At 40.7% G+C, this 26539-nt stretch overlaps 1 protein-coding gene across 2 annotated transcripts in view; it reads right to left on the bottom strand.

Moving 5' to 3' along the window:
* WDR48 (WD repeat domain 48) overlaps positions 1-15884 on the bottom strand; it is a 44822-nt gene extending 28938 nt beyond the window's left edge. For both annotated transcript variants that reach the window (XM_002930123.4, XM_034662213.1), the window contains exons 1-3: positions 15817-15884; positions 2441-2581; positions 132-210 (exon numbers count right to left, since the gene is read on the bottom strand). In XM_002930123.4, the coding sequence (XP_002930169.1) occupies positions 132-210; positions 2441-2581; positions 15817-15864 (268 nt within the window). In that variant the 5' untranslated portion in view covers positions 15865-15884. The remainder of the gene's footprint in view (positions 1-131; positions 211-2440; positions 2582-15816) is intronic.
* Positions 15885-26539: the final 10655 nt, after the last annotated feature.

The following is a 26539-nucleotide window of genomic DNA, read 5'->3' on the forward strand; positions in this document are numbered from 1 at the left end:
GCTGTGTTCTCAAGGTGTGTGTGCTTTTCTGTATGTATGTCAAACTTCAATAAAAAGTACATAAAAAATGAAAAGCATATCAAATTGAATAAAAGACTTCCAGAAGCCCAATAATCTGAAGAAGTACTTACATGTTTTCCCATTACAACAAAGTACAATGTCATTTACCCAATCGGTATGGTGTTCCATAGATGCTATATATGGATCTTGCTAAAATTAAAAGAAAAAATTGTAAGAAGGTCATTAGTTTACATTAGAGGATGAAATATATTACAAATTACAGATACGTTTACATTCTTCAATAAATGTGACACACTGTTCTCAGGTCTTAAAATTGACAGTTGAATTCAGAATAGAATGAATGAATGAATTTATTTATTTATTTAAAAGAGAGTGAGAATGCGCACACACCCACATGCACAAATGCACACTGAGCGGGTGGGGAGGGGCAGAGGGAGAGAGTCTTAAGCAGGCTCCACGCACGGTGCAGAGCCCAATGAGGGGCTTGATCTCACAACCCTGAGATCATGACCTGAGCCCAAATCAAGAGTCCGATGTTTAACCGACTGAGCCACCCAGGTGCCCCCAGAGTAGAATTTCATCAAACAGTTGGTGCTTCCATATAACAGATGTAAACAGAAGTTTTGTTTCAGGACTTTTATTACTGATGAAAGCTTAGGTTTCTAGGACAAAGGCTTAATTTTTATGTCTTAAATTAGCAAAGGCAACAAGATCTGGGCGAGGCACTGCATGACACAGAGTGCTGCAGGCAGGGGTTTCCTAGGACAGGACGGGAGATCTGCAGGCTGGAGGGATTTGGATCAGGGGTGGTGAAGGCTCACAGCAGACAGCAGACCCAGAAATGAAGATGTGACTGACCAGAATAGTGAGGAGCCCAGCCTCACTGCAGAGGGAGATGAACATTTTTGCTCTTAGCCTCCTACTAAGGTTTTTACCTTCTGAATTAAATGTTTTCCTCATGATATCTACAGTCCTTCAGAGAAGAACTGGAAGCCCAAGGTTAAAGGAGTACTACTCATGCCACCGTATCAATTCAGTAACTTGAGATTCTTCCGTTCTTCTCTCTTGGCTTAATTACCAGGACAGGCCTTTTAAAGAGCATTTAGTTACATTCTACACCGAACACAGGCAAGTTCAAGACTCTTCAAGGGTGAAGAGAACAGCTCTCTACAAGTCTATTTGAGAAATGATGCCACTCAGTCTTGTCATGAAATGAAGACCGGAAAAAAAATGTCTAAGGGCAGGATAGGTAGCTTTCTATATTCTTTCAGGATTACGTTCTTGTGAGTGTTTTCCTTAATTTATCTGAAATACTGTCAATTCCTAGAAAGGTGACATTCCAATTCAAATGTGAGTTCCAAAAAGTATTTCAAAGCCTTAGTTTCCATTTTTTTGATACTGGGCCACCACTATTTCCATTAGTTAAAAATTTAAAGCCTCCTGGACCAAAGTCCATATGAAGAAACATTATACAGCAACTGTGCAGAGTAGTGGCTCTTTTTCAGACTGAACATCAGACTTCGCACAGCTTGCTAGAGAGACACAGACTTTTAAAACTACAAGGTCAAGCACCAGAGTTCTGAAGTTAGACTGGGATCTAATTCTGTCACTTACTAGCTATTTAACCATGGGTTTCTCTGAGCCTGTCTTCCCATCTATGAAAATGAATCATATCAGCTGCCTTGAAGGGTTGTTGTGAGAATTAAAACCACACTGGATAGGAAAGCGCTAAAAGTTTATCTGGTACATGGCTAGGAGCTCAATAAATGCTCTTTTTCCTTCCCTGAATGTTTCCTTTCCCAATACAGGCACCCAAACAAAATACAAAAAGAGTTCCTTTCCATTTGACTGGGGATTTACTTTTACATAGATTTAAGTCCTTTCCCTGTTTAAGAAAACAGACTTTAAATCTCCTGAAGAAGTTAACCATGTTGTCTTCCTACTTTTATATCAACCGTATATTATCTAATAAGGCCCTATGGATTTTTTGGGCACCCTAATCACTTTTAAATAAAGAAATCAAATGTTTGTTCCAGATTAATTATAGATGCAAAAGAGCATATTCAACCCTTTTTTTTTTTTTTTAAAAGCACTGAAAAGGGTTGCCAAGAACCTTTTGGGGGAACATATTTAAACCAGGAAAATAAATTGTTGAAAGTAATCCTCCTACCAGACAAATCTTTGTTCCTTTGTAGCAGAGAGCTCTTATCATGCACCTAGTTTGTGGGGTCCCTACCTTAGCTAAAGCAGTTTTGAATACTCCCCCAGGGGCTTTTTCTCAGAGGCTTATAGAATTCTGGTTGCAGTATACCAAATAACTCACTGCTCAGAGATTAAATCTGACACTCTGAAAGGTGCCATATTAGACAAACATTTACTGAGCATAGATTTAAAATGTAAAACTCAATCCCTGCCTTACCTTGTGCTGATTGACACTCCATATTCTTATTATTGAGTCTCGACCGGCCGTGAAAAGTCTGTTCAGTGCTGGATCCAGTTGCAGGGCATTGACTCCATTTCGGTTGTACTTCTCCACTTCATCTCGAATAACATAGGAAACCTGATAAATACGTCCAGATTTGCTTTTTATGAAGTTGTAAGACATACAATAATAAAATGTAGCCTACTAGTAGCCAATCTGAAACTCAAAATCCCATGTTTTCTGATATAAAACTTATTTTTCAACCCAATATAAACGTTATTTTATTCTGCAGAGACTGAAACACTGAGCAGTGGAGAAGAATGACATTCATTATAGCCTAGTCCAGGATCAGCAGGTATAAAGCTAACTTACTACAACTGCTTCCTAACCAGACTCTTCTCCACTCTTGTCTATCTTGAATTCAGTTTCCATAAAGCAGCTGGGCAATCTTTTAAAAATGTAAATTGGAACATGTCTCACCTCTGCTCAAAAACCTCTTCAGCTGCTTACTCTCCTAAACTCAGAATTTGATCTGAACTCCTTGACCGGCCTCAAGTGCCTTGATCACTTCTCCTGCCACTCATCTTTGCACGCTCTGCTCGCGATTCTGGTACACTGTGCCTCCAGACCATCGCGCGCACTGGCCTCTCTGTGTGGAAGCTCTTTCTCCCCACTCTGTTGCAGTCTTTACATGTGTTTAAATGATGCCTCTTCAGAAAGGCCTCATCTGACCTGCCACACAAAATGAAGTTTTGTGTTCCTATAACAGGCTCAACATTTCCTTCAGAGCGTTTTCCTCTACTTTGCTCTTGGTAACCTGTCTGCTCCAAGTGAAAACCCAAGAGAACTGACCAAAAGCAATTATAAGTAAGAAAAAGGCAGCCAAAAGCAAAACGTTTCTAATCTAACGAAATAACTAGTTAAGAAAAAACGGGGGGGGGGTGATGACTTACAATAGGAACAAGAATAAGTACCTAGAAACATATTTTGCAAGAAAGATACATAACCAACAGCACAAGGTGCATAAAAGAACAAACTGAGACATGCCATGTTGTAGCACAGGAAGATTCAAAATTAATAACTCCTAAATTTATGAATTTAACCCAACTTTGTCAGAATCCTATCAGATTTCTTTCTAGAAGCTGACGAAATACATACAGGACAGTGTCTCTAGGGGAATACCCAGTCATTTTTTTTTTAAATGAAAGGATATTCTTTAAAGATCTTAAAAGGCAAAGCTAGGAGAATTATAATGGAGTACCACAACAGGAACACAGAAAAAAGAATCAGTACAATAAAACAAAATTTGGACACATATTTTCCTATTACAAATTTTTAATCTTGATATAAATGTAGTATTTCAAATCAATGAGGGCATGATAACCTCTTTAATAAATTATCTAGGAGCATCTAGTGATTCTAATGGGAAAAATTATATCCTTTTTCAAAATCTTAAACCAAAATGAATTTGCATATGAACTAAAGATTGAAATTTAACAATTTAATCATAAAAAACACTTTTAAAAAGGCAGGCAAATATGTATAATCTCTACACAGGGAAGGTTCTGCTAACAAGAAACAAGAAAGAAACAAAAGAAACAGACCAATGCTGCTCTGACCAAACACAAGTCAAAACCTTCCATATATACACAACTGCTCACAGCAGCAGTATTCACAACAGCCAAAAAGTAGAAACAACTCATGCCCACCAACGCATGAACAGATAGACAAAATGTGGTGTATCTGTGCAAATGGAATCTTATTCAGCCATAAAAAGCAGTGAAGTACTGACAAAAGCTCCAACACTGACAGAATCTTAAAAACATTAAGCGAAGTTAAAGAGACCAGTTATGTTAGGAGTCTATTTCCACAAAATGTCCAGAACAGGTAAATCTACAGAAAGAGAAAGTACATTAGTTGTTGCCAGGGACTTGGAAGAGAGGAAAATGGGGGTAAATACTAATGGGTATGAGGTTTCTTTCTGGGGTGACAAAAGGCTCTGTATTAGGTGATCAATTGTAAAACATTGTGAATTTATGAAAAAGCCCTGAATCGTATACTTTAACAGGGTGAGTTCAAGTAAATTGTATCTCAATAATGCTGTTATTTAGGAAAAAAACAAACAAAAACATCCTGAATGCCAAAAAATAAGATGAACAAGGCTAAACGGCAAACATCTAACTGGGAAAAAACGAAATAAATATGAAAGATAATCATTTACTCTTGAGAAACTACAGAGTCCTTACAAAGCAATAAAAAGTCAAACTCCTGGGGCGCCTGGGTGGCTCAGTCGGTTAAACATCTGCCTTAGGCTCAGGTCATGATCTCAGGGTCCTGGGATCAAGCCCCACGTCAGGCTCCCTGCTCATCCGGGAGCCTGCTTCTCCCTCTCCCTCTGCCTGCCGCTCCCCCTGCTTGTGCTCTCTGTCAAATAAATAAACAAGATTTTTTTTTTTAAAAGTCAAACTCTCTAACAGAGGAATAAAGATCACAAAGAGGAAATTTTTAAAAAAGAAAATGGCCAACAAACACATAAAAAAGACATGAAAAGGGCCAGGGCTGTATGCACAAAGACAGCAAGACTGTTGTTTTTGGCCTAGTATTTTGTATAAGTAACTGTAATAGATATTTACTCAAACCAGCCTAAATTAAAAGAGGGGGTGGGGAATGTAACATAAAGATACAAGGATATCTATCAGAGCCCAAGGGCAAGAAATATGGCCATGACTTATAAGAGACATTTTTTAAATCATGGCACTTCTCTGCTGAAGCCTTCCAAAGGTTTCTCACTGCATTTAAAGCCTGAATTCCTCACATGCTTTGGATCTATCCCGCATCTTCACATTCACCTCAAACTAACTCCCCCACCTTCTTTCATGAGAGTCACCCCAAACTCTGTTGTTCCTCAAACACATCAAGCTCTTTCCCATCCACCCGAAGGCTTCAGAATTTACTGTTCCTGGGGCACCTGCCTTTGGCTCAGGGCGTGATCCGGGATTGAGTCCCACATTGGGCTCCTCCGCTAGGAGCCTGCTTCTTCCTCTCCCACTCCCCTGCTGTGTTCCCTCTCTCGCTGGCTGTCTGTCACATAAATAAATAAAATCTTAAAAAAAAAAAAAGAATTTACTGTTCCCCATGCCAAGAACATCCCCCACCTCTATGACCCCCACAGGAATACACTCCCCCTGGCTTTTATCTTGTCTGGCTCATCCTGGCCCTTCAGGTCTTAGCAGAAAAGTCACCTCTTCTGAAAAACATCCCCTGGTCTCCGTCCTCCATCACTTACCCTATTTATTTCTTGCACTGTTCTTAACCACACTCCGTATTTCTCTCTTTTTTTTTTTTTTTGTTATATCTTCTCCTTTAAAATAAAAGCTTCAAGAGGGTAAGGAACTTGTCTGCCTTGTTTATTCTACCACTGTACCTCATTATAGTGTCTGGCACATAAAAGACACACAATAAATATTGTTGCATGAATCAGACACTGGAGAGCCATCGGAAACAAGATGGCTTCAATGTCAATTTCAATCTCTCCCAATCTCTTTTTCTCTGGGGCTCCAAGGCCCCTTATCTGCTTCTCTCAGTGCATTTCATAGTGGAGACTATGTTGCACATAGGAATCTTAATGTTCAGATTTCTGGGAGATTATCTGATTTGGTCCAGTGGGAAAAGGTCAGAGAATAACAACATGATTGTCAGGTCCTCATTCCAGGCAGAAAGTAATTCTTGGCAAAACAAATCCAGGCCCACCTCTTCAAAGGTATCTACTACAGAGGTGTAATTTTTATGGCAAAGAATTAGAAGTATCCTAGTTGGGTAAATTTTGGCACACACCTTATAAAACAGAATGCTATATAATCATTACAAATGTTGATGTAGATCTAGACTGACCAACATAGGAAGAAAGCCGTGATGTGTTTTTTTGAAGTGAAATATGTCCAACAGAGTAGGGTATAATAATTACTATAAAAATGTTGCAGAATAGTAAATGTGTATTTTATTTTATACATTTTATTTTTTTAAATAATTTTTATTATGTTAGTCACCATACAGTACATCCTTAGTTTTTGATGTAGTGTTCCATGATTCATTATTTGCGTATAACACCCAGTGCACCATGCAATACGTGCCCTCCTTACTACCCATCACCAGTCTATCCCAATCCCCCACCCCCTCCCCTCTGAAGCCCTCAGTTTGTTTCCCAGAGTCCATAGTCTCATGGTTCCTTTCCCCTTCTGTTTACCACCCCTTCATTCTTCCCTTCTTTCTCCTACCGATCTCCCTGCTATTTCTTATGTTCCATAAATGAGTGAAACCATATGATAATTATCTTTCTCTGCTTGCCTTGTTTCACTTACATAATCTCCTCCAGTCCCGTCCATGTTGCTGCAAATGTTGGGTAATCGTTCTTTCTCATGGCTGAGTAATATTCCCTTGTATATATGGACCACATCTTTTTAATCCATTCGTCTGTTGAAGGGCATCTCGGCTTCTTCCACAATTTGGCTACTGTGGACAATGCTGCTATGAACGTTGGGGTGCATATGGCCCTTCTCTTCACTATGTCTGTTTCTTTGGGGTAAATACCCAGTAGTGCAATTGCTGGATCATTGGGTAGCTCCGTTTTTAACTTTTTAAGGGACCTCCACACTGTTTTCCAAAGTGGCTGTACCAACTTGCATTCCCACCAACGGTGTAAGAGGGATCCCCTTTTTAAACGTGTATTTTAAAACAAATACATAAATTTGGAAGGATATACATACATAAAATTATCAGTAGTTATTCCTGAGTAATGGAATTATGGTGACTGTTACTCATGCGTTTTTTATATGGTACGAATGTTTTACAATAGAAACATATTAGTTTTTTGAACTTATAATTTAATTTCTGTCCAAGTAATTCTTCCCTGTATTCAGATCAAATGCCATAGTACTGAAAGACGCTAATGAAATACCATCTCCCTGTTGTCTGGTTAAGACTCCCCATATCCGGTCTTAATTCCTAGGGGTAACTAATTTCAATTCTTCATTGTTTTGAAGAATTACTGCATTTCTCAAAATATTGTGCTTATCCTACAATCTTCTGGCTTATCCATTTTAGACACTGTCTATTTACTCAGGCTATGGTAGACTGGGATCTAGCTTCGGACTCCCCTTAGTAACTCCTCCCTCTACTCTTCCAATATACAAGTACCACTATTTTCGGGTGAATAAACTGCTGTCTGCTGACTAGCCAAGAACTATAGTATGAATATATTTCTTTTCTTAGAGGCTTTTTGTTTTCCCTGCATTCTCCCTTTCTTTACTTCTATGCTTTCCTCTACTTTAACTTCACCCCCCTTCATTGCAGCATCACATGAGATAATTTAGCAAGAGCCCAGACCACCCCACTTTGCCCAGAAGCCTTCTCTCAGAAACACACATCTTCTCACTGTAGACCAGGCTACCTGCCCTGTCTGCTGGCACAGCTGTCACCTCTGATGCTTCCCTTTACTTCTCTTCTGGGCTGGGTTAGGGTCACTGTTTCCTGAATTCCAATGTCTCCTTCCTTCTGGGTTCACTCCCCAGATTTGCTGAAACACATTCCCAGGACCTTAAGAAACTAACACAGGAAAAGGTCCCTGAGGTGATTTAGCCCTCGCAAGCCTAAAAAGGTCTTTACCTCTACACTTGATTTGGCTGGGTAAAGAAGTCCATGTAGAAAAACCACTCCACTTCTGAAGGCACTGCTCCAACTTCCAATCCAGCACCCAGTGTTGCCACTGAATTCAATGCCATTCTGTTTCATTCCATTCTAAAGTGATCTCATTTTCGTTCTTTCCTGTACTGCCACCTGCCCACCCGTCTCACTCCCAAGTGTTTAGGATCTATTTTCTTGCTGCTTTATTTACTTATTTATTTTTTGGTCCTTTTATCAATAATTTTGCGATGCATTGAGAAAGCCCTTTCAATCTAGAAGCTTGTGGCACTTCAGCTCTGGAAAACTTTCTTTTTTTTTTTTTTTTTTTTTTTAAAGNAAGATTTTATTTATTTATTTGACAGAGATAGAGACAGCCAGCGAGAGAGGGAACACAAGCAGGGGGAGCGGGAGAGGAAGAAGCAGGCTCATAGCAGAGGAGCCTGATGTGGGACTCGATCCCGTAACGCTGGGATCACGCCCTGAGCCGAAGGCAGACGCCCAACCGCTGTGCCACCCAGGCGCCCCTGGAAAACTTTCTTGTATCAAGTCATTAATAATGATCTCTGTTTTCTCTGCTCCTTCTTAAACCCCCATCAGTAAGATGTTGGAACTTTCAAACTGATCCCTCATTTATGCATTCTATATTATGGATCTTTGTCCTTTTGTTTACTTTTGTAAGACCTCCTTTACTATTTTTTAACTGCTACTAATCTTTTTTAGTAAATGTTAGTATGATGGACAAAATAGCAATGGTATCTTCAAAAAGGAAATGACTAGATAAATTATCCATTCTAAGTGGTCATGAAAGGATGAAGATGGGGGCACCTGACTGGCTCAGTTGGCTGGGCGTCTGCCTTTGGCTTGGGTCATGATCCGAGGGTGCTGGGATCGGCCACCATGTCGGGCTCCCTGCTTGCCCAGGGGCCTGCTTCTCCCTCTCCCTCTACTTCTCCTTCTCCCTCTGCTGCACCCCCTGCTTGTGCTCTCTCATGCACGCACTCTTTCAAATAAATAAATAAAATCCTTAAAAAAAATGAACCGTATACACTGATATATTCCAAGACATATCACATTAAGAACTTCTGTCTGAGAGAGAGAGCACAAGGGCAGGGGGAGGAGCAGAGGGAAAGGAAGAGAGAGAGAGAATCCCAACCAGGCTCCATGCTCAACACAGAGCCCAGTGAGGGGCTTTATCTCACAACCCTGAGATTATGACTGGAGCTGAAATGAAGAGTCGGATGCTTAACCGACTGAGCCACCCAGGCACCCCTAAAAACCTACTGTTAAAGAAAAAAAGTGGGGCACCCGGGTGGCTCAGTTGGTTAAGCATCTGCCTTCGGCTCAGGTCATAATCCCAGGGTCTTGGGATCGAACCCTGCATTGGGCTCCCTGCTTGGCAGGGGAGTCTGCTTCTCCCTCTCCCTCTGCCCCTGCTCATGTGCCCTCTTCTCTCTCTCATTCTCTCTGCTTCTCTCTCTCTCCCAAATAAATAAAATCTAAAAAAAAAAAAATGGCTGTAGATAAAAGAAAAACAAGATGCAATTCTTTCAACAAATATTGATGAGGCATCCACCAGTGGCCAGGCTCAATTCTTAACACTGAAGATTTTGTGCGTGAGCACAAAAGTCCTCCTGGAGCTTTCATTCTTTTATTTATTTATTTTTAGATATTTTATTTATTTATTTATTTATTCATTCATTCATTTATATTAGAGAGAGATAGCACACGCTCATGAACGGCGGCGGCGGGGGGGATCAGAGGGAGAGGGAGAAGCAGACTCCCGACTGAGCAGGGAGCCTGACACATGGCTGGCTCAAGACCCTGAGATCATGACCTCAGCTGAAGGAAGACCCTTAACTGACTGAGCCACCCAGGTGACCCTGGACCTTTCATTCTAGTGGAGAAAGAATATTAAGAGAAGTCACAGCAAGTTAAGCGAAGTTTGCTGCCACCCCGCCCCCTGCCATCGCCCCATGATATAGGTAAGCTTTATAGGCAGAAGAGATGGAAGTGTAAAAAAAAAAAAAAAGCAGAAGGTGCTGGAGATAGCGATAATGAATGAGTGAGCAAAGTCCTGGAAAAACCTCATTTAGACAGTCAAGAGAACAGGCAAAGGCAGAGAAGATGAAGGCTCATATGTGACCACCTTAATTTCCTTAAAAAACGGATCCTACAGGCCTGCAGTCTTTCTCATACTTTCTATTTCTTCCCCTCTCCTATAAAAGAGGGTCCCTCTAGTGCCTCAAATCTCTGACTTCTGTGTTCACTGGGAGAACATTCTCTGCTTTTAAGGGCTCACATGATTAAATTGGGCCTACTGGGATAATCCAGGATAATCCCCCTTTAAGGTCTGTAACCTTAATTACATCTGCAAAGTCCTTTTTATCATGCAATATAACATATTCACAAATTCCAGGGATTAGGGCATGGGCATTTGCTGGGGGGCGGGGGAGGAATTCTGCCTATCACAGTAACAATTTTTTATATGAAAACAAATATGGATATATCATGGAATAAGTAAAAAATTCACAATCTTTTTAAGAAAAGAAGGGATATTTCAAAGCATTTCAGGCTTGGGGCTCCTGGATGGCTCAGTCGGTTAAGCAGCTGCCTTTGTCTCAGGTCATGATCCCAGAATCCTGGGACTGAGCTTGGGATCAAGCCCCGCTTCAGGCTCCCTGCTCAGCGGGGAGCCTGCTTCTCCCTCTCCCTGCCCCTCCCCCTGCTTGTGCTTTCTCTCTTTCCGTCAAATAAATAAAATCTTTAAAAAAAAATAGAGCATTTCAGGCTCACAAAGGAGGCACTCTGGGCTATTTCCCCAGCTCCCCACCGCCACCCCCCAGTGTGCACTGACTCACCTCCACTTGGATGTCTAACAGGCATCTTAATTGTGGCATTTCCCAAACCAAGCTCCCAATAGTCCTCTCCAAACTAGCTTTTCCTGTATTCTCCCTCACTGATGTGCGTTAATGGCAACTTCATTCTTTCAGTCACTCAGGCCAAAAACCTCAGTGCCATCATTACTTCAATTTGTCTCATCTCACATCCTGTCAGTAAGTCTAGTCTTCCAAAATGTAACTACTTCTCACCACCCTGTGTGGAGCACTATCCCATAGCATCTGGATTTCTTAAATAGCTACTGGTCCCCCTGCTCTGCCCTTGCTCACCTTCAGTTTGTTCTAAATACAGCAGCCAGGCTGGTCCTGTTAAAACACATATTTATTGCGTATATTCCTCGGCTCCAAATTCACTGACTGTTTTCTATCTCACTCAAGAGCAAAAGCCAAAGCCCTTCCCATGACCTGAAGTGCTCTAAAAGATCTGGCCTGCAGTTACCTCTCTGATTTCATCTCCTACTCCTCTTCCCTCACTCACTCCACACCAGCCAAAAAGGCATCATTAGCGTTCCACAAATAAGCCAGGTACATTCCCAATGAGGACTTTTGCATCTCATATTTCCTTCAGATCCTTACTCAAAAGTCAGCTTCTCAGCAAGGCCTACTCTGGCCACCAGAACTAAAATTTCACTTCCCCCTCCTTCTGCTGCTTATCACTAACCATTTTTTAACCTTTAAAGCTTATTTGGCATCATTCTACTTCCTTTAAAAAAAAAGTCTCAAAGATTAAACAACCAACCCAGAACTGGAACTCAGAATCAGAAATAAGGACCCATACTGAGTTCTGAATAGGTCTGGAATAACTAAATATTTGGCAGAGAAAAGAGGTAAGTACTGATAGAAGAGACCTCTGTGGGTTGCCTCTCCATTCCCCATTTCTTCTCCTCAAGGCAAGCAAATCCTAGAAGAAAATGTACAGGAGCCACATAAGTGTTGCCTTGAATACTGTATGAAGGGACATGAGGACTGGGATGGGACAGCCCCCAAGAGGGAAGGCCTAGAGCTGGGAGTTTGGGAATAGAAGAGAACACATTAGCAGCCCAATGGTAAAGCTGACTTTATAGCACTTCTTAGGTTAGAGAGTTACAGTGAGCCTGCTGGTTCAAGATTTGCATGAAACCAGCACTACCTCTTGACTTTTCATTTACCTAAGCCAATACATGTGTTTTATTATGGAAGCCTGGTTAAGTTGGATTTGGGGTTATTTCCAAGGAGAAGAATCCTGTTATGGAAAGCCAAGTATATACTTGAAACATCCCTGGGTACTAGGACATGGTTGTTGCTCCTAAACCAGGAATAGCAGTGACAAGCTCATTCCAAGAATTCTGAAGCAAGTGAGAGAAGATGCCATTGTTGAAGGAAAGATGGAGAGGGGCAGGGAGAGGGAGGGAAAGGAGGAATGGGGAGGAGAGAGAGAGGGAGGAATGGGGGGGAGAGGGAGAGAGAGAAAGAGACTGAGTCAACCATCAGATTCTGGTTGTTGGAAAATAATAACAACAAGGGACCAACAGGGAGTGAAGACTTACTTTGAAACTTGATTACCAGGAAAAAATCTGTATCATATATCTGAATTCATACATTTGATTGTCTGATCATGTTTCTGCCAATCACAAATCCACCCCTCCCCCTCATACTCACCTCCAGGCTGCTCAAGAAGTTGAAGATGGTAGGACATGTGCTCATTCTTCATTATGTCTATAACTAATAAGGACTATGTTTGGACCCCTCTCCACAGGTTATTTATCAATATTATAAGTCTCAAGGATTCTTTTTGGCCTACAATTTAATAATGAAGCTCAGGGCTACTGCCTCTTGGTACAAGACAGCCAAGAGGCAAAATATATTTAGGTAGCCATATACACTTTTTCCAAAATGGAAAGATTTTATTTATAAAAACAAAGAATGGAAAAAGCTCAAAAATATAAAAGTTAATATATATTTTAAAATAAAAGATATCTCATTTCCTGCCTTACCCATAATCACATAATCTAATACACAGAGATAATCACTGTTAATAGCCTTCCAGATGTTTAAGACACATTATTTCCTTTCTGGAAATGGGACTATGCTATGTTGACTTGTTTTTTGACTTCTGGACACCATTCCTTTTTTAATAATACAGATCAAGCTTATTTTTTTAACAACTGCAAATTAATCCACTATGTAGGTATACTCATCTGCTAAGTGACTACTGATGGACATTGAGATTTTTTTTCACAATGACAGCATTCCTAAAATAAACACTCTTGCACAACTAGAGAATGCTATACGCATATGCACTTTTTAAATTTTTTTAAAAATTAATTTAATTAATTTATTTAAGAGAGAGAGCGAGAGAGACATGAGCTGGGGGAGGGGCAGAGGGAGAGAAAGAATCGGACTCCCCACTGAGCAGCAAGGGGGGGGGCTCGATCCCAGGATCCTGGGATCATGACCTGAGCCTAAGGCAGACGCTTAACCGACTGAGCCACCCAGGCACCCTTCATCTGCACTTTTGTAAAACAATTTTTTAGACGAGGAATTGCTGGGTCAATGGGAATGTGTATTTAAAATTTTGACAAACAGCAAGACAGTGAATAAAAACTATGACTTTGTTTAGAGTTAAAAAAATCACGTAAGTTAGGTACACATACACAAAGAGGTATAGAACATTGGTTTTCAACCAGGGGCAATTATACTCTCCAGTGAACATCTGAAAGTATCTAGTTATTTTTGGTTGTCAGCCACTGGAGAGATGCTAACATCTAGTAGACAGAAGCCAGGATGACACAAAACAACTTATAATGCACAGGACCCCCTCCCTGCCCAATAAAGAATAAAGAACCATGCAGCCCAACATGCCAACAGTGCTCCGAGTAAAACAAAACAAAACAAAACAAAAAACTGGCCTAGGATTACATATCATACTGTCCACAGTAGCATTCTTGGAAGAGTAGAGGACAATTATCATTTATACCTTTCTATTGTTTGTGGGTTTTTTTTCACAACGGACATGCACTAGTTTGAAAAACACTTCCATCAACAGAAGTTCTCCTTCACACTGAGACACAATCAATCTCTGTAGCTTCTCACATTGGTTCTATACCTATGGGACAAATTCTGAGAGCAGCGAACAATTCACTGAATCTTCTTTTTAGCAGGCTAATCTTCGTTCTTTTGACGCTCTTCACAGGAAATAGTTTCAGGTTACTTCACCAGTCTGATTGCTTAGACCCATCAAGAACAAGGCAGTAAGTGCTGAATCCCAACCTGCAGTTTTGTACTATGACCAGCAAAGAATGGAATTATCTCCCTCATTCAACATGTGATGGCTCACATTCAGCTTATTAAAACACTCAATTTTTCCATACACACTGTGGTAAATTTACATTTCCTCATCCCGTACTTTTAAATGGCTTTTTAAATTTAAATGCAAGAAACTGAGATGCCTAACTCTCCTTACTACCCTAAGAAGTGTACCACTCTAGTGTCTAGAATACAATTAAGACATTTTTGAGTTACATTTTGAGTTTTGAGTTACATTTTAGTCTGCAGCACACATTCCCACCCACCTGGCTTAGATGCTGGGGTTACTTAAATCCTGTTACTGATGCACTTAAAAATCATCTAACAGGGTAAGCTATTTTAGGTTCTTATTAATCTCACTCAACTCAGAGACATCTAGTGAATGCTCAGGACATTGTAGTGATCAATGAGATCAATAAAACAAGTAAGTAAACTGCCCAGAAGACAATGGCATACAGCCACTGTTGGGGTTACCTTACTGAAGGATCACTTTGTCCTGTTTACCTATTAAACAATCGATTTCAATCTGCAGAACTACATATAATGCTGTGGTTCATAAAGAGATCCTGGGTATTACTTATTCCCATACTGTCTCAATTCTTTGCACATCTTTGGGACTAAAGAGCTCAGTAAACGTTTAATGAATAAGCGCATAAACCGTCACTCCTATATCTAGATACATCCTAATATAACTGCAGGCAAACACTTGTAATAGGGTTTTACTCCTTGCACCGCTGAAAATAATAGGTAGCGACAACTCTTAATCTTGCCCAAAATAAATGTGGATTCACGAAGGCATAAAGAACACACGAAACGATCAGATAACTCTTTACCCTTGGATAATAAATCATCAGGAACAGGAAAGAAAGATTCGAGAATGCACAATGAAGATGAAAAAAATTAATAAAAATGATAATTTCCCCATTAACACCAGCACACTCCCACGTCGTTTCCACCTTACAAGGGACAAAGCTTCCGCAAAAAGTAAAAAAAAAAAAAAAAAAAAAAAAAAAGAGGGNAAAAAAAAAAGGCAGAGGGCTCCCCTGTGCAGAATCTTCCGCAGAAACCCCGCAGGGCCATCTGCGCCCCGCTGCCCCGCCACGCCCCCGCACAGGCCCATTCCGCCGCCGCTCGCGGGAGAAGTGGACGCAGGCCTCGGCTCAGACGCGGATAGGGCAGAGCGTTATAGTGAAAAGCAAGGGAAGGGGGAGGCAGGTGGGCAGGAAACGAGCCCATCCAGATCCCGCAAGCCCAAGCCTATGAGAGAGCTGGAGTCTGGCAAGCCCGAGCTCCAAACAGCGAACCCTAGGGTCCCGGGACTGGGCCCCCCCCCCCCCCGCCCCTATCTCAAGCCGTTAGCGCCGCGGCCCCACCCCTCGCCGCGGGCCGCGCCCTGTCCCACTCGCCCCAAGCCGCTACCCTGGACGACCGCGGCCCGAGGCTTCTGCTTGCTGCAGGTGGGCCTGGGGCCGCAGGCCACGTCCAGGAGGTCGAGGAGCGGGACTCCCATACCTGCACTTTCCTCCGCCCTGCCGTGTTCTGCCGGTGATGGGCCGCCATCTTGCATGTTGACACTCCTACGTCACTTCCGGAAGTGTCTCCGACCGGGAGGATATCCCGCCCCTTCTCCTTTCGCCAAGGGCAGGTGGTGAAGCCGAGGTCGGGCAGGTCTTGTGCTCGCCTAATGCTGTTTGTCGCTGTGGGCAGTGGTTCTCTCGTGAGGCTGAAGCACCTAAAAACCGTTGCGTGCGTATAGTGCTGGCAGAGAGAGAGCCACTTCCTGAATCGAAGAGCAATCCGACTCCAGCTCTGGGCCTTAAATGAGTTGCGCTGCTGTCTGGGGTGCCTCCTCCAGAGGTACAAGCAGGCATAACGAAGACGCCGAAAAGAATGAATACTAGACATGGGAGGCTTGGACAGAGTCCCCCTACCCCCGCCCCATTTTTCCTAGGCAGCCAAGGGAACGGACAGACTTGCCACGAAGTACCTAAAAATGAAGAATTACAAATTGGCTTCGAAGGAGGAGAAAAAGGGTTGGCAAAGAAGGTGGCCCATATCTTCAGGTGGAGGAAAGTTCCTATTTAAATAAGAGATAAAAGGATGTTATAGGAAGATCAACATTAAAATTGTTCCTAGAGACAACTTTCTAAGTTAATGAACCCTGAAGGAGTTGGGGCTCACTGTTGTATCTGGTTTAAATCATCTTTTATAGTGGGACAGTTAGATCTTCTGGCTGAAAGTTTGACTTGAGTACGCTTTCCTGGCACTAATTTTAGGTGCTGAGGGTGGCCACACTCCTTGTGAAAGTGAATTCTATAGAACTGCACTGTCCGGTACAGCATCCTCTAGGCATGTCTGGCTACTGAGCACTTGAAATATAGCTAATTCAAACTGAGATATGATGAAACTAAAATACCCATCAAATTTCAAAGACAGGATAAAGAAAATGTAAAATATTTCATTAATATGTTTTATATCGATCTCACAATGATGTCTTGGAAATACTGGTTAAATAGTAAGATTATTTCTTTTTAGTTTTTATAATGTGGCTGATATTATATTTGAAGTTATGTATGTAGCTCACATATTTCTATTGCATAGTGCTAGTAAAGAATGATGCTTAGGAAAGTTCTTGTCTAGACAAATGCCTTTTTAAATTAATAAAGAAATGTGAATTCGAGGAGTAGGAACTGATAGCAGAAAGCTTCTTAAGCAAAACTGGCAGTGATAACTTGGAGATAAATTACGTATACTACATTTTATTACAGACAAATTCATTCATTTATTCATGGGTTCATTCAGCAAAATATTTAGCATCTGTTAAGTGCCAGGCAATATATTAGGTGCTGGGGATCCAGTGGTGGGTGCATATAATCCTTAGATTCTTAGAGTCCCAGGGTAAGGCAGGAATTAATTAAACACATAAATAAATATGGAGTTAATTATAGTGAAAAAAATAGTTATAAGACAGGAAAGAATCTTGTCAAGATCTGAGAATGGCGTTAATTCGGCAAGGAGAGGGTACAGTCTGAGCAAAGGTCTTGTGGCAGGAGGGCACAGGGAACATCTAAGAATTGAGGACCAATGCTTAGAGTTCAGAGAACAAGGGGAAGGAAAAAGCAGAGGGCACACCCAGCAGGGGCTTTTAGAGCAATAGGAAGCTATTGAAGGAGTTTAAACAGGGGAGGAAGGGAAATGATCTGAATTTTTTTCTTCCAAATCTTTATTTAAATTTTAGTTAGCTATGATCTGCATTTTTAAAGCATGATTCAACAAATGTCTATTGAATACCCGTGATGTGCCAGACTTGTTCAGGTTTGTTGCTCTGCGCAATACGGTGGTACCTGCCAGAAATGCACTGTGAGATTGTTGGGCTCCCACTTTGGACCTGAAGACCATTGAAGTTATGAAGTCCTTTTAATGCAGAGTGGCCAGCAGTATGTCCAGAAGTTCACTTTGCCTGAAAGGAGAGTTGGCCTTGGATAATAATTCATGGTGCAAAGCTAATTGTTTGGCCAGGTGTTCAAGGACATTGGAAAGACAAGATTGGAGAACTGGTGACAAGGAATATTTGAGAGGGGATGGGATATGCTGATGGACCTAGTAGAATGAATCTTATGAATCATATGGATGAAATGAACTGCTCTGTGGAGGAAACTCAACCTCCTTTTCCAGGCTCAGTGCTTGCTCAGTGGAATCATGAATGAAATGGAAATGATAGCAGGATTGGAGCTATACCTAGGATTACCAAACCACTGTTGAGTGTTCAGATTGCCAGCAGCAATGACCAGTTCTGAGTTGGTGAGATATCCCTGCTCCAGGAGGACCAGCCAGCCACTTGGGGAGGCAAGTCAATTCCTTTGCCCCTACTCAGTCATTGAAAGAGAATAGTTATTTTCCTCTCTGAAATTGCTTATTCTAGATTTAGATTTGCTTCCCTGTTTGCTGTGCTGCTGTCAGTGCCACCATCTGGGGATTTATTGAATGTTTTATACACAGTCATTGTGTCTGACACCATATAGCTTCTGACCAAGAAGCTCACTCTTTAATGAAAGAGGTAATGCAGTATGTTATTGCCCATAGAATTCATTGGTCTAATTGTATTGTCTATCACCAAGAAGCACATGTCCTATTGAAGACTTAGTTCCGGTGTGTTCTGAGAGATAACCCTTTTTGCAGCATATGCTTTGAACTAGTGTGCAATATTTGGTTCTTTTCCTTCAGGTCCTTGCTGTCTATTGCTGTATAACTACCCCCAAAACTTACTGTTTTAAAAGAACTACAGGGGCGCCTGGGTGGCACAGCGGTTGAGCGTCTGCCTTCGGCTCAGGGCGTGATCCCGGCGTTGTGGGATCGAGCCCCACATCAGGCTCCTCCGCTATGGGCCTGCTTCTTCCTCTCCTGCTCCCCCTGCTTGTGTTCCCTCTCTCGCTGGCTGTCTCTATCTCTGTCAAATAAATAAATAAAATCTTTAAAAAAATAAAAAAAAAAAAAAAAAATAAAAGAACTACAACATTTACTTTGATTACAAATCCATAACTTGTGCAGGACTCAGTGAGGACTCTGTTCCACTTTCCATTTGATGCCAGCTGGGGCAGCCAAAAAGTTGGGGGCTAAAATAATCTAAAGTTTCACTCTTTCATATGTCTGAGGACTGATGATGTGTCTGTGGCCAGAACACCCACTTGTGGCCTTTTCACAGTGCTATTTGGTTCCTCACAACATAGTAGCTGGGTTCCAAGGGCAAAACATCCTCAGAGAGAGAAATCTGAATGGAAACTGTAATGCCTTTCTAAACTAACAATGGAAGTCACTTCAAAACCACATTCACTTCATTAGGATCTTAGTCACTAAGGTTGGTTATATCAAAGGAGACTCCTTTTCTTTCTTTCTTTTTAAATTTATTTAAATTCAATTAATTAATATATAATGTATTATTTGTTTCAGGGATACAGGACTGTGATTCATCAGTCTTATATAATCCCCAGTGCTCATTACAACACATACCCTCCCCAATGTCCATCACCCAGTTACCCCATTCCTCCACCCCCACCCCTCCAGCAACTGGAGACTCGTTTTCTTAATGGGAGAAGGGTCAAAGAATTGGTGGATATGTTTTAAAACTCTCAGGCTTCCATATGTAAAGATAATGGATTTAGGAACAACAGGATATTAAATCTTTTTTAACTGCCAGTTTCTGAGATTCTGGGTTTTGTTGGTTTAGGGGTATGTTACCAAAGAAAGGAATTTTTCCAACAAAGGCTGAGCAATGGTTCCGTTGATTTGGGGGTGAGACTGCCATCTAACCATTTTGCATGTCTTGTGTCATTGGATAAGCAAGATAAGGAAAAGAACAAGATTATGGTATTGACTGGAGTGATTCACCCTGATCATCGAGCAGAAATAGGTTTGTGGTTATATTTTTAAACAGATAGTTCTTTCAAATACACAGATCCCTTAGCAATGAAGGTGCTGGCTGAAGGTAAAGGAAACAAAGAATGGCTGGTGGAGAAAGGAAGTCACTGAGTGGTGAAGTCCTCATGATCAGGGGAAGAAATGAGAGCTGGCACCCTTACTTGTGTCTCCTTTATGTGTGCACTTGTGTGTACTTTTCTGTGCTTTAATTTTTATTTTTTTTCTTTGCTCTCTCTACTTCACTATTGCATGTAGGGTGTACTATTGTTGGTAGACTTCAGTACTTAGCCTGTAAATTGCAAAGGACTGGATATCAACTAGAGGTTCTGGACTTAGAAATGGACAGATGGATGTGGTAACTGATGAAACATTGGCTGACTTCCTTGGAGTGAGTGCATCTTTGTATGAAGGATATTTGCAACATTTTAAGTGGCAACTTTTTTTGAAGTATAAGCATTGAAAGCAGTGGTTATATCAGTGTTGGGCAGCCAAAGGGATGACTTTGAGTTAGAAGTTTTTGTGGTTTTATTTTCTGCCGTCTACCATTTGAGTTCTCTTTCTGTGTTTGGGGAATTACCCACCGTGTGTCTTGGTGGTGATGAGCACTGCTTACAAAAAGTGAAAAAGACAGTTACTCACTTTTTCTAGCCTTCTTACAGGGAGGGTATAGGCATGTGACCTCAGCTTGCTCAATCAGATGATATCTTAAACTGCAACTTTATTAGAAATTCTGAGCCAGCATATTCAGCTAAACTGTTCCCAAATTCCTGATCTACAGAAATTGTGTGAGATAGTGTTTATACCTTCCTTTTGGGATGATTTGTTACACAGTAATAGATAACTGATACAACCCTCCCTCCTCCATAAGGAGGAGAAATGTCACAGCATCTTCATAGCTCTGCAAAGATATTCTCACCCTCAGCCTCTGGAATCGCTATTTCATTCTTTGTCTTTTCTTATGTAACTGCCAGGAGGCTTATCCTGACAGAATTTCTTCATCAATCTCTTAGCAATTCCTGCATGGGCAGATTGGCATCTTTATTCAAAATGTAAGAAGGCTTGAAACCTATTATATTGTTCTCAGATTTTGAGACCTCTGCCTTTAGAATCCTGCAAAAAAAAAAAAAAACTGCACTCGTATTAAATAAAATGCAGTAGACATAAAAAGCAAATTAGAGTTATAGAAGGCTTCTACTTCCAAATAAACCAGATATGTTCATATTTAATCTTCCTCTGGAGGTTGATTCTTCCAGTTACTCATATTCAGTTTCTTTATCTGTACAATGGAATAACAAGGGTACCTATCTCATGTGGTTCTTATGAAGGTAAATGAGATAATCTTAGCATAGTAGCTGGTATGTAGGAAATATTCAGTATATTTTCAGAGTCATTTTTAATCATCACCTTGCTCAGGGAACATTGCCAAAGTGCTTTATTCTCGTAGGGTAGATTGTCTCAGAAGCTTTATGTAATGTAGGCTCTATCACCTTTTAAAGTTTTCAAACCAACTTGAAATTTCATACCTTTTGTTCTTGCCTCCTCTCTTGTTCTCAACGGCCTGGAAAAAGATCTGTGAAATGATAAGACCTTTTTACAGGTTGTCCTCATGCTTAAATCATGTTTTCTGGCTCAATGATCCATCTAACCACAAAGTGAAGGTAACCAGGTATGTTTTTGTACCACACCCCAGATTTGCCATCACCAGGGAGAGACATAAATTTTGTCATATTTTTTGTTTTAGTAGTTTAAGAGGAATTAATACGTTTTGAAAATTTGTTTACAAATGTGAAACCCTTTAGAGCCTTGGTTTGCAACTATTACCTTTTGCTAGTACCTAAAGCATTAATTTGGATATTTGAAATATGAATTTAAAAAAGTATCAAATTGGTGTGCCTCGGTTGAGCATCTGCCTTCAGCTGAGGTCATGATCCCTGATCCTGGGGCAGAGTTCCACATCGTATTGGGCTCCCTGCTCAGTGGGAAGTCTGCTTCTCCCTCTTCCTCTGCCACTCACCCTGCTTGTGCTCTCTCTCTCTCAAATAAATAAATAAAATCCTTAAAAACAATTTAAAAAGTATCAAATTTTAAGCTTCACACAGATGTGCTAAATAAACTTGTTAATGTAAATCTGCCATGATATCAATCAGAAACATGGAGAAATTGAGAAGCTGCATGCATTTTTCTTATAACTCTTTAATAATTCTCTACTAAGAAGGATGTTTGATATATAATGGAGTACAACATCATAACTACATAAGTATGCATAAGAAAATCAATTTTATATAAGTAAATATAGAGATTCAGAATGCTTAAGATGTTTACATCAAAAATTGTGTGCTATTTTATGTCTTGTCAGTAATTCCTCAGGTTTAAAGGCGTCCTTAGAAGGCATGGTACTAAATGACTCATCATTCAACAGTTCACTTATTTCTGAACACACTGGGAGAAAAATAGCCTTTGGTTCTTTTTATTTCTTTCTGTCTATATTTTTTACATGCCAGTGTTAGAAGTATACAGCAGCCTCTTTCACTCCAAAAATGTTTTCATCTCCATCCAGCTTCCCACTGGAGGGCAGTAGAGAACCATCCAGATCATCCCTGATTTTGGCCCTCACTAGCTCTGAGGTGACAAAATCAAACCTTAAAATGGATTTCCTACTGCTAAAATGTCATAATCAAAGTACCTTTTAAGGAAATCTATTTGTTCCCATAAAAAGCCATAATTGATTATGAAAATAAAAGAAAATATAGCAAAAGTTATGCATGTATAAGCATTTACTAAGTGGAGGGAAAAAATTAAAACTATACCACAAATGCACTTTTTTTGTGGTGGGACTTTTTCACAGTAGCTGACTGGCTGAAGCTTCCCAAAATGCTAGTCCTAAGAAGTACTTTGGGTATGAATCTTACTCTACAAACTCTGATATATAAATATATCATATGAGATTATTAGAATTGTATTAAGTGTAATTTTGAGCCCTCAGCCAACCAAAATGATGGTACAGTCTACCTCAGTCATTGATTAGACTCCTCTGGCCACCGTGACCCACGATAAGTCACCCATAGATTTTGGGAGTCACCCATAGATATCAGGAGGCATCAATAGTCCTAGGCCACAGTGGTTAAGGCTAAGAGATGCCAAATGTCATTTGAAAGTGACCAGGCCCCTGGTCTTTTCCTGCACTGGGACTGGAATTTTTTTGTTACAGTTGGAAATCCCTGTGCCTCAGTCCCCACCTCCTTAAGATCACTAGCCATCATTGATCACTTTCTGTCACTGTTCGGAGGAAAAATTTTCCTTTACCCTTCAAGGTTCCTTTGGCTGGCTGAATTCAATTGACATGAGGCGGGGTGCCTGGGTGGCTCAGTCATTAAGCGTCTGCCTTTGGCTCAGGGTGGGATCCCGGGGTCCTGGGATCAAGCCCCATGTTGGGCTCCTCCTCTAGGAGCCTGCTTCTTCCTCTCCCACCCCCCCTGCTTGTGTTCCCCCTCTCACTGGCTGTCTCCCTCTGTCAAATAAATAAATAAAATCTTTAAATTAAAAAAAATTGACATGAGGCAGATTAACAGGAAAAAATTAAATTTAGTTGCATACATAGGTGGACTCCATAAAAATATGAGACCCACAGGCAGTTGAGGCTTATCTAGAGCTAAGGAGAAGGGGGTAGTTGTCTGGGACTTCATGAGGAAGGAAGATAAACCACAGGAAGATGAAAAAGATAAACGTTTGGTAAGCAGATGTTTGCTGGGCCTTCCAGAAACAAAGGACATAGAGAGGAATTTACGCAGACTTTGCTACCTTGCTGCCTGTCTACCACCCCTAATTCATATTATACTGTAGTTATCTATGGTGATTGTTCCCTTCCTGGAGCAGGTCCTCTGTCTAAATTCTTCTAGGCAGTCAGGGGAAAGGTCAAAGCTTCTTCCTGACCCTTTTGTTTCTTAAAAAGTGATCATCCTAAATAATCCACATGCCAAAGAGACACATTTTGGGGTGGCAAATTTTACTCCCCTGCAGTCACCATCCTGGATGCTTTCAGTAGTGGCCATAGGTCATCACCCCTGGCAGAACCTCTCCTCCTGATTTCATTGACTTCTCTGCCCTCCAAAGAGAATGGATTTTTCCTCTGCACACCCTTTCCCACCTAGTTTAACCTCTTCAGTGAGTCCAGACTTTCACTAAAGGCAAGACCAGAGGTAGTCTTTAGGCTTAAGGCCCACTAAGCACTATGGACTGGCAACCATCAGCAGAAGGTAGGGGAGGATGGAAAATTGCAGCAAAAACAAAATACAGTCTAACGTCTTAAATTATCCTCCACAGAAGCTGGAACTGAAGACAATTCTTTTCCTAGTAATCTCCCAATGGAAACCACAGGCATTCTTCCTGCCTCTAAACACCTTCAAACCACATTCAAAATTAGGGTTGTGAGTCTGGAAATCTTTCTTTGTTAATTTGTTGTACATGAATGCCTATAGAAGCCTTTGAATGGTAAATGATGTGGGAGGGGCAGTTTCCATGGTGACTTTTCAGTGCACCCTTTTTCTTGCACTTCAATTAGATCTTCATTCCTGAGGGGCTGTGAATGAGAAGGTGAGGACTCAGTCACATCTGGAGGGCAGGAGATGTGAGAGACGCAGCCTTTCTAGATGCAGGTACATTCTGAACCCACCGAGTTGTACTGTGCTTGCCTGGCCCCGTCTCTTCATGGTTCCCCAGCCCCACTGTGGGAAAAGATGTTTGCAACACCCATGACAAAGGGCCAATTTCCTTAATAACCAAAGAGAGTTTACAAGTTAATATGAAAAATCAAAACAATAGAAAAAATGGGCAAAGGACATAAATAGGCAGCTTACAGAGAAAGAAAATTGATGGCTTACATTGTATGAAAATATGCCAATCTAATTCCTAATGAAAGAAATGCATATTTAAATAAGATTCCATTTTTCACATACCAGAATGGAAGGATCTAAAGTTTTGATAATGTGCTGTGTTCAGAGAATGTGAACCATCATTTTATACACTCTTAGTGGGAGGATAAATTGGTATAATTTCTTAGGAGAGTGATTTAGTCCTTCTTCTAGATAGTCATCCTACAAGTGTAATTACATTTGACTTAAAAACACAAGTAAGAGCATATTTATCAAAGCCTTGTTGAAGTAAATGACTGGAACAGAGTAAATGAGTTACCGATACATCCAGACAGTTACTCACATAGGGCACTGAGAGATAAAAATAAAGTTGGGTTTTCTTCACATCCCATGAGTCGTATGTTCAACCAATGGGCTAAACACTGTAAAGGATAATTCTCAAAAAAAAAAAAAAAGGTAAAATCATGACTCTCATGCAGATATAAAATGAACATGAGCTGCAGATTTTACTTGGTCATAACGAAGGAACTAGGCAGATGCCATTACTGGCTCAAAGGAAAAGTTAAAGGATTCCTGTGGAGTAAAGGAATGTTGAAATAAATGAGCAAAATGAGGGCAAAACTGGTTTTTCCACGAGTGGGGGAGCTTGTCCCTGCACCTGCCAGAATTGATTTGCATGTCGATAGACAGGAATTACTTTGCATTGTTATCTGTAGTTTACAGAGTTGTGAAATAGCTCTCAGAAACAGAATCAGAAACAGCAGGGTGTGCTGAGGGGCACAATTTCCACTGCGCTATTTTCTGTACAAGATTTAAGTGATTTAAGTGATAAATGCAGGGAGTCTAACAGTGTAAGACACTGGGGTCCCAATTATATTAAATAAAGGACATTCAGGTATATGCAAATGTACACACACAAACACACACACACACACACGTTGATTGTTCTTCAACGGAGACAGAAGAAATCGGTAATTGTGGCTGACGCTCAGGAGAGGGATTGAAAGTTGGGAATTTGAGGTGAAAAAATCTATTTTTCACGGTACTCTCTTATATATTGCTTGATTTTTTCCCCCTTACTTTTGCCATAAGCATGTATTATTTTTCCAAGGCAATCTTTCATAAACCTCCGTGTGACAAATAATAAAGCAGTGGCATCTATAAACCAAACATCACAGGAAATACAAGGAGAAATGGATAGAAATGTAATAGTCAGGGGAGGGAAGCCCTTAACAAACCTCCTTCAGATTTTGATCGTTGAACAGACAAAAAATAATTAAAGCTATGAAAAGCAGTTTCAACATGGATTGCATATTAAGAACAACTAGGGGTTTCTTTAGAAAAGCTTTTTTATTTCAAACCTATGCAAAAGTAAACAGACTGTTGTAATGAACCCAGGGGACCTGCCACCTACCGTTCACAATTTTACCAAGTCATGGCCAGCTAATTCTCTGCCCACTTTCCCCCTTTCTGTACTATATTGAAGCAATTCCAGAAATCCTTCAGTATATGAACATTTTGTCCAGTGAGTAGCTCTAAAATATAAGGACTCTTTTAAAAACATAACCACAATACCATTATCACTTTTTTAAATTAAAAATTCATAAGCACAATATCATTATCACACCTGAAAAATAAACAGCAATTCTTAAACTTAATCAAAGACTCAGGGTTAAAAATCTCACATTGTTTTATAAATGTCTTTTTAAAAAACCAGTTTTGTTTGAATTAGGACCTGAATAAGGTCTACATGTTTTAATTAGTTGATGTGTCTCTCAAGTCTTTTATTGTAATCTGTACATTATCGGGGCGGGGGAGGGGGCACTTCTAGAAATTGTTGTTGTCCAGGCTCCATCCTGACAGTGTTGAATTTTACCTGAGCCCTATGCTCCTGGAAAACAGTGACAGTTTAGAAATAACACACACACACACACACACACACACACACACAC

Source organism: Ailuropoda melanoleuca, chromosome 6 (assembly GCF_002007445.2).
Source record: "Ailuropoda melanoleuca isolate Jingjing chromosome 6, ASM200744v2, whole genome shotgun sequence".
In the NCBI taxonomy this organism is placed as follows: Eukaryota; Metazoa; Chordata; class Mammalia; order Carnivora; family Ursidae; genus Ailuropoda; species Ailuropoda melanoleuca.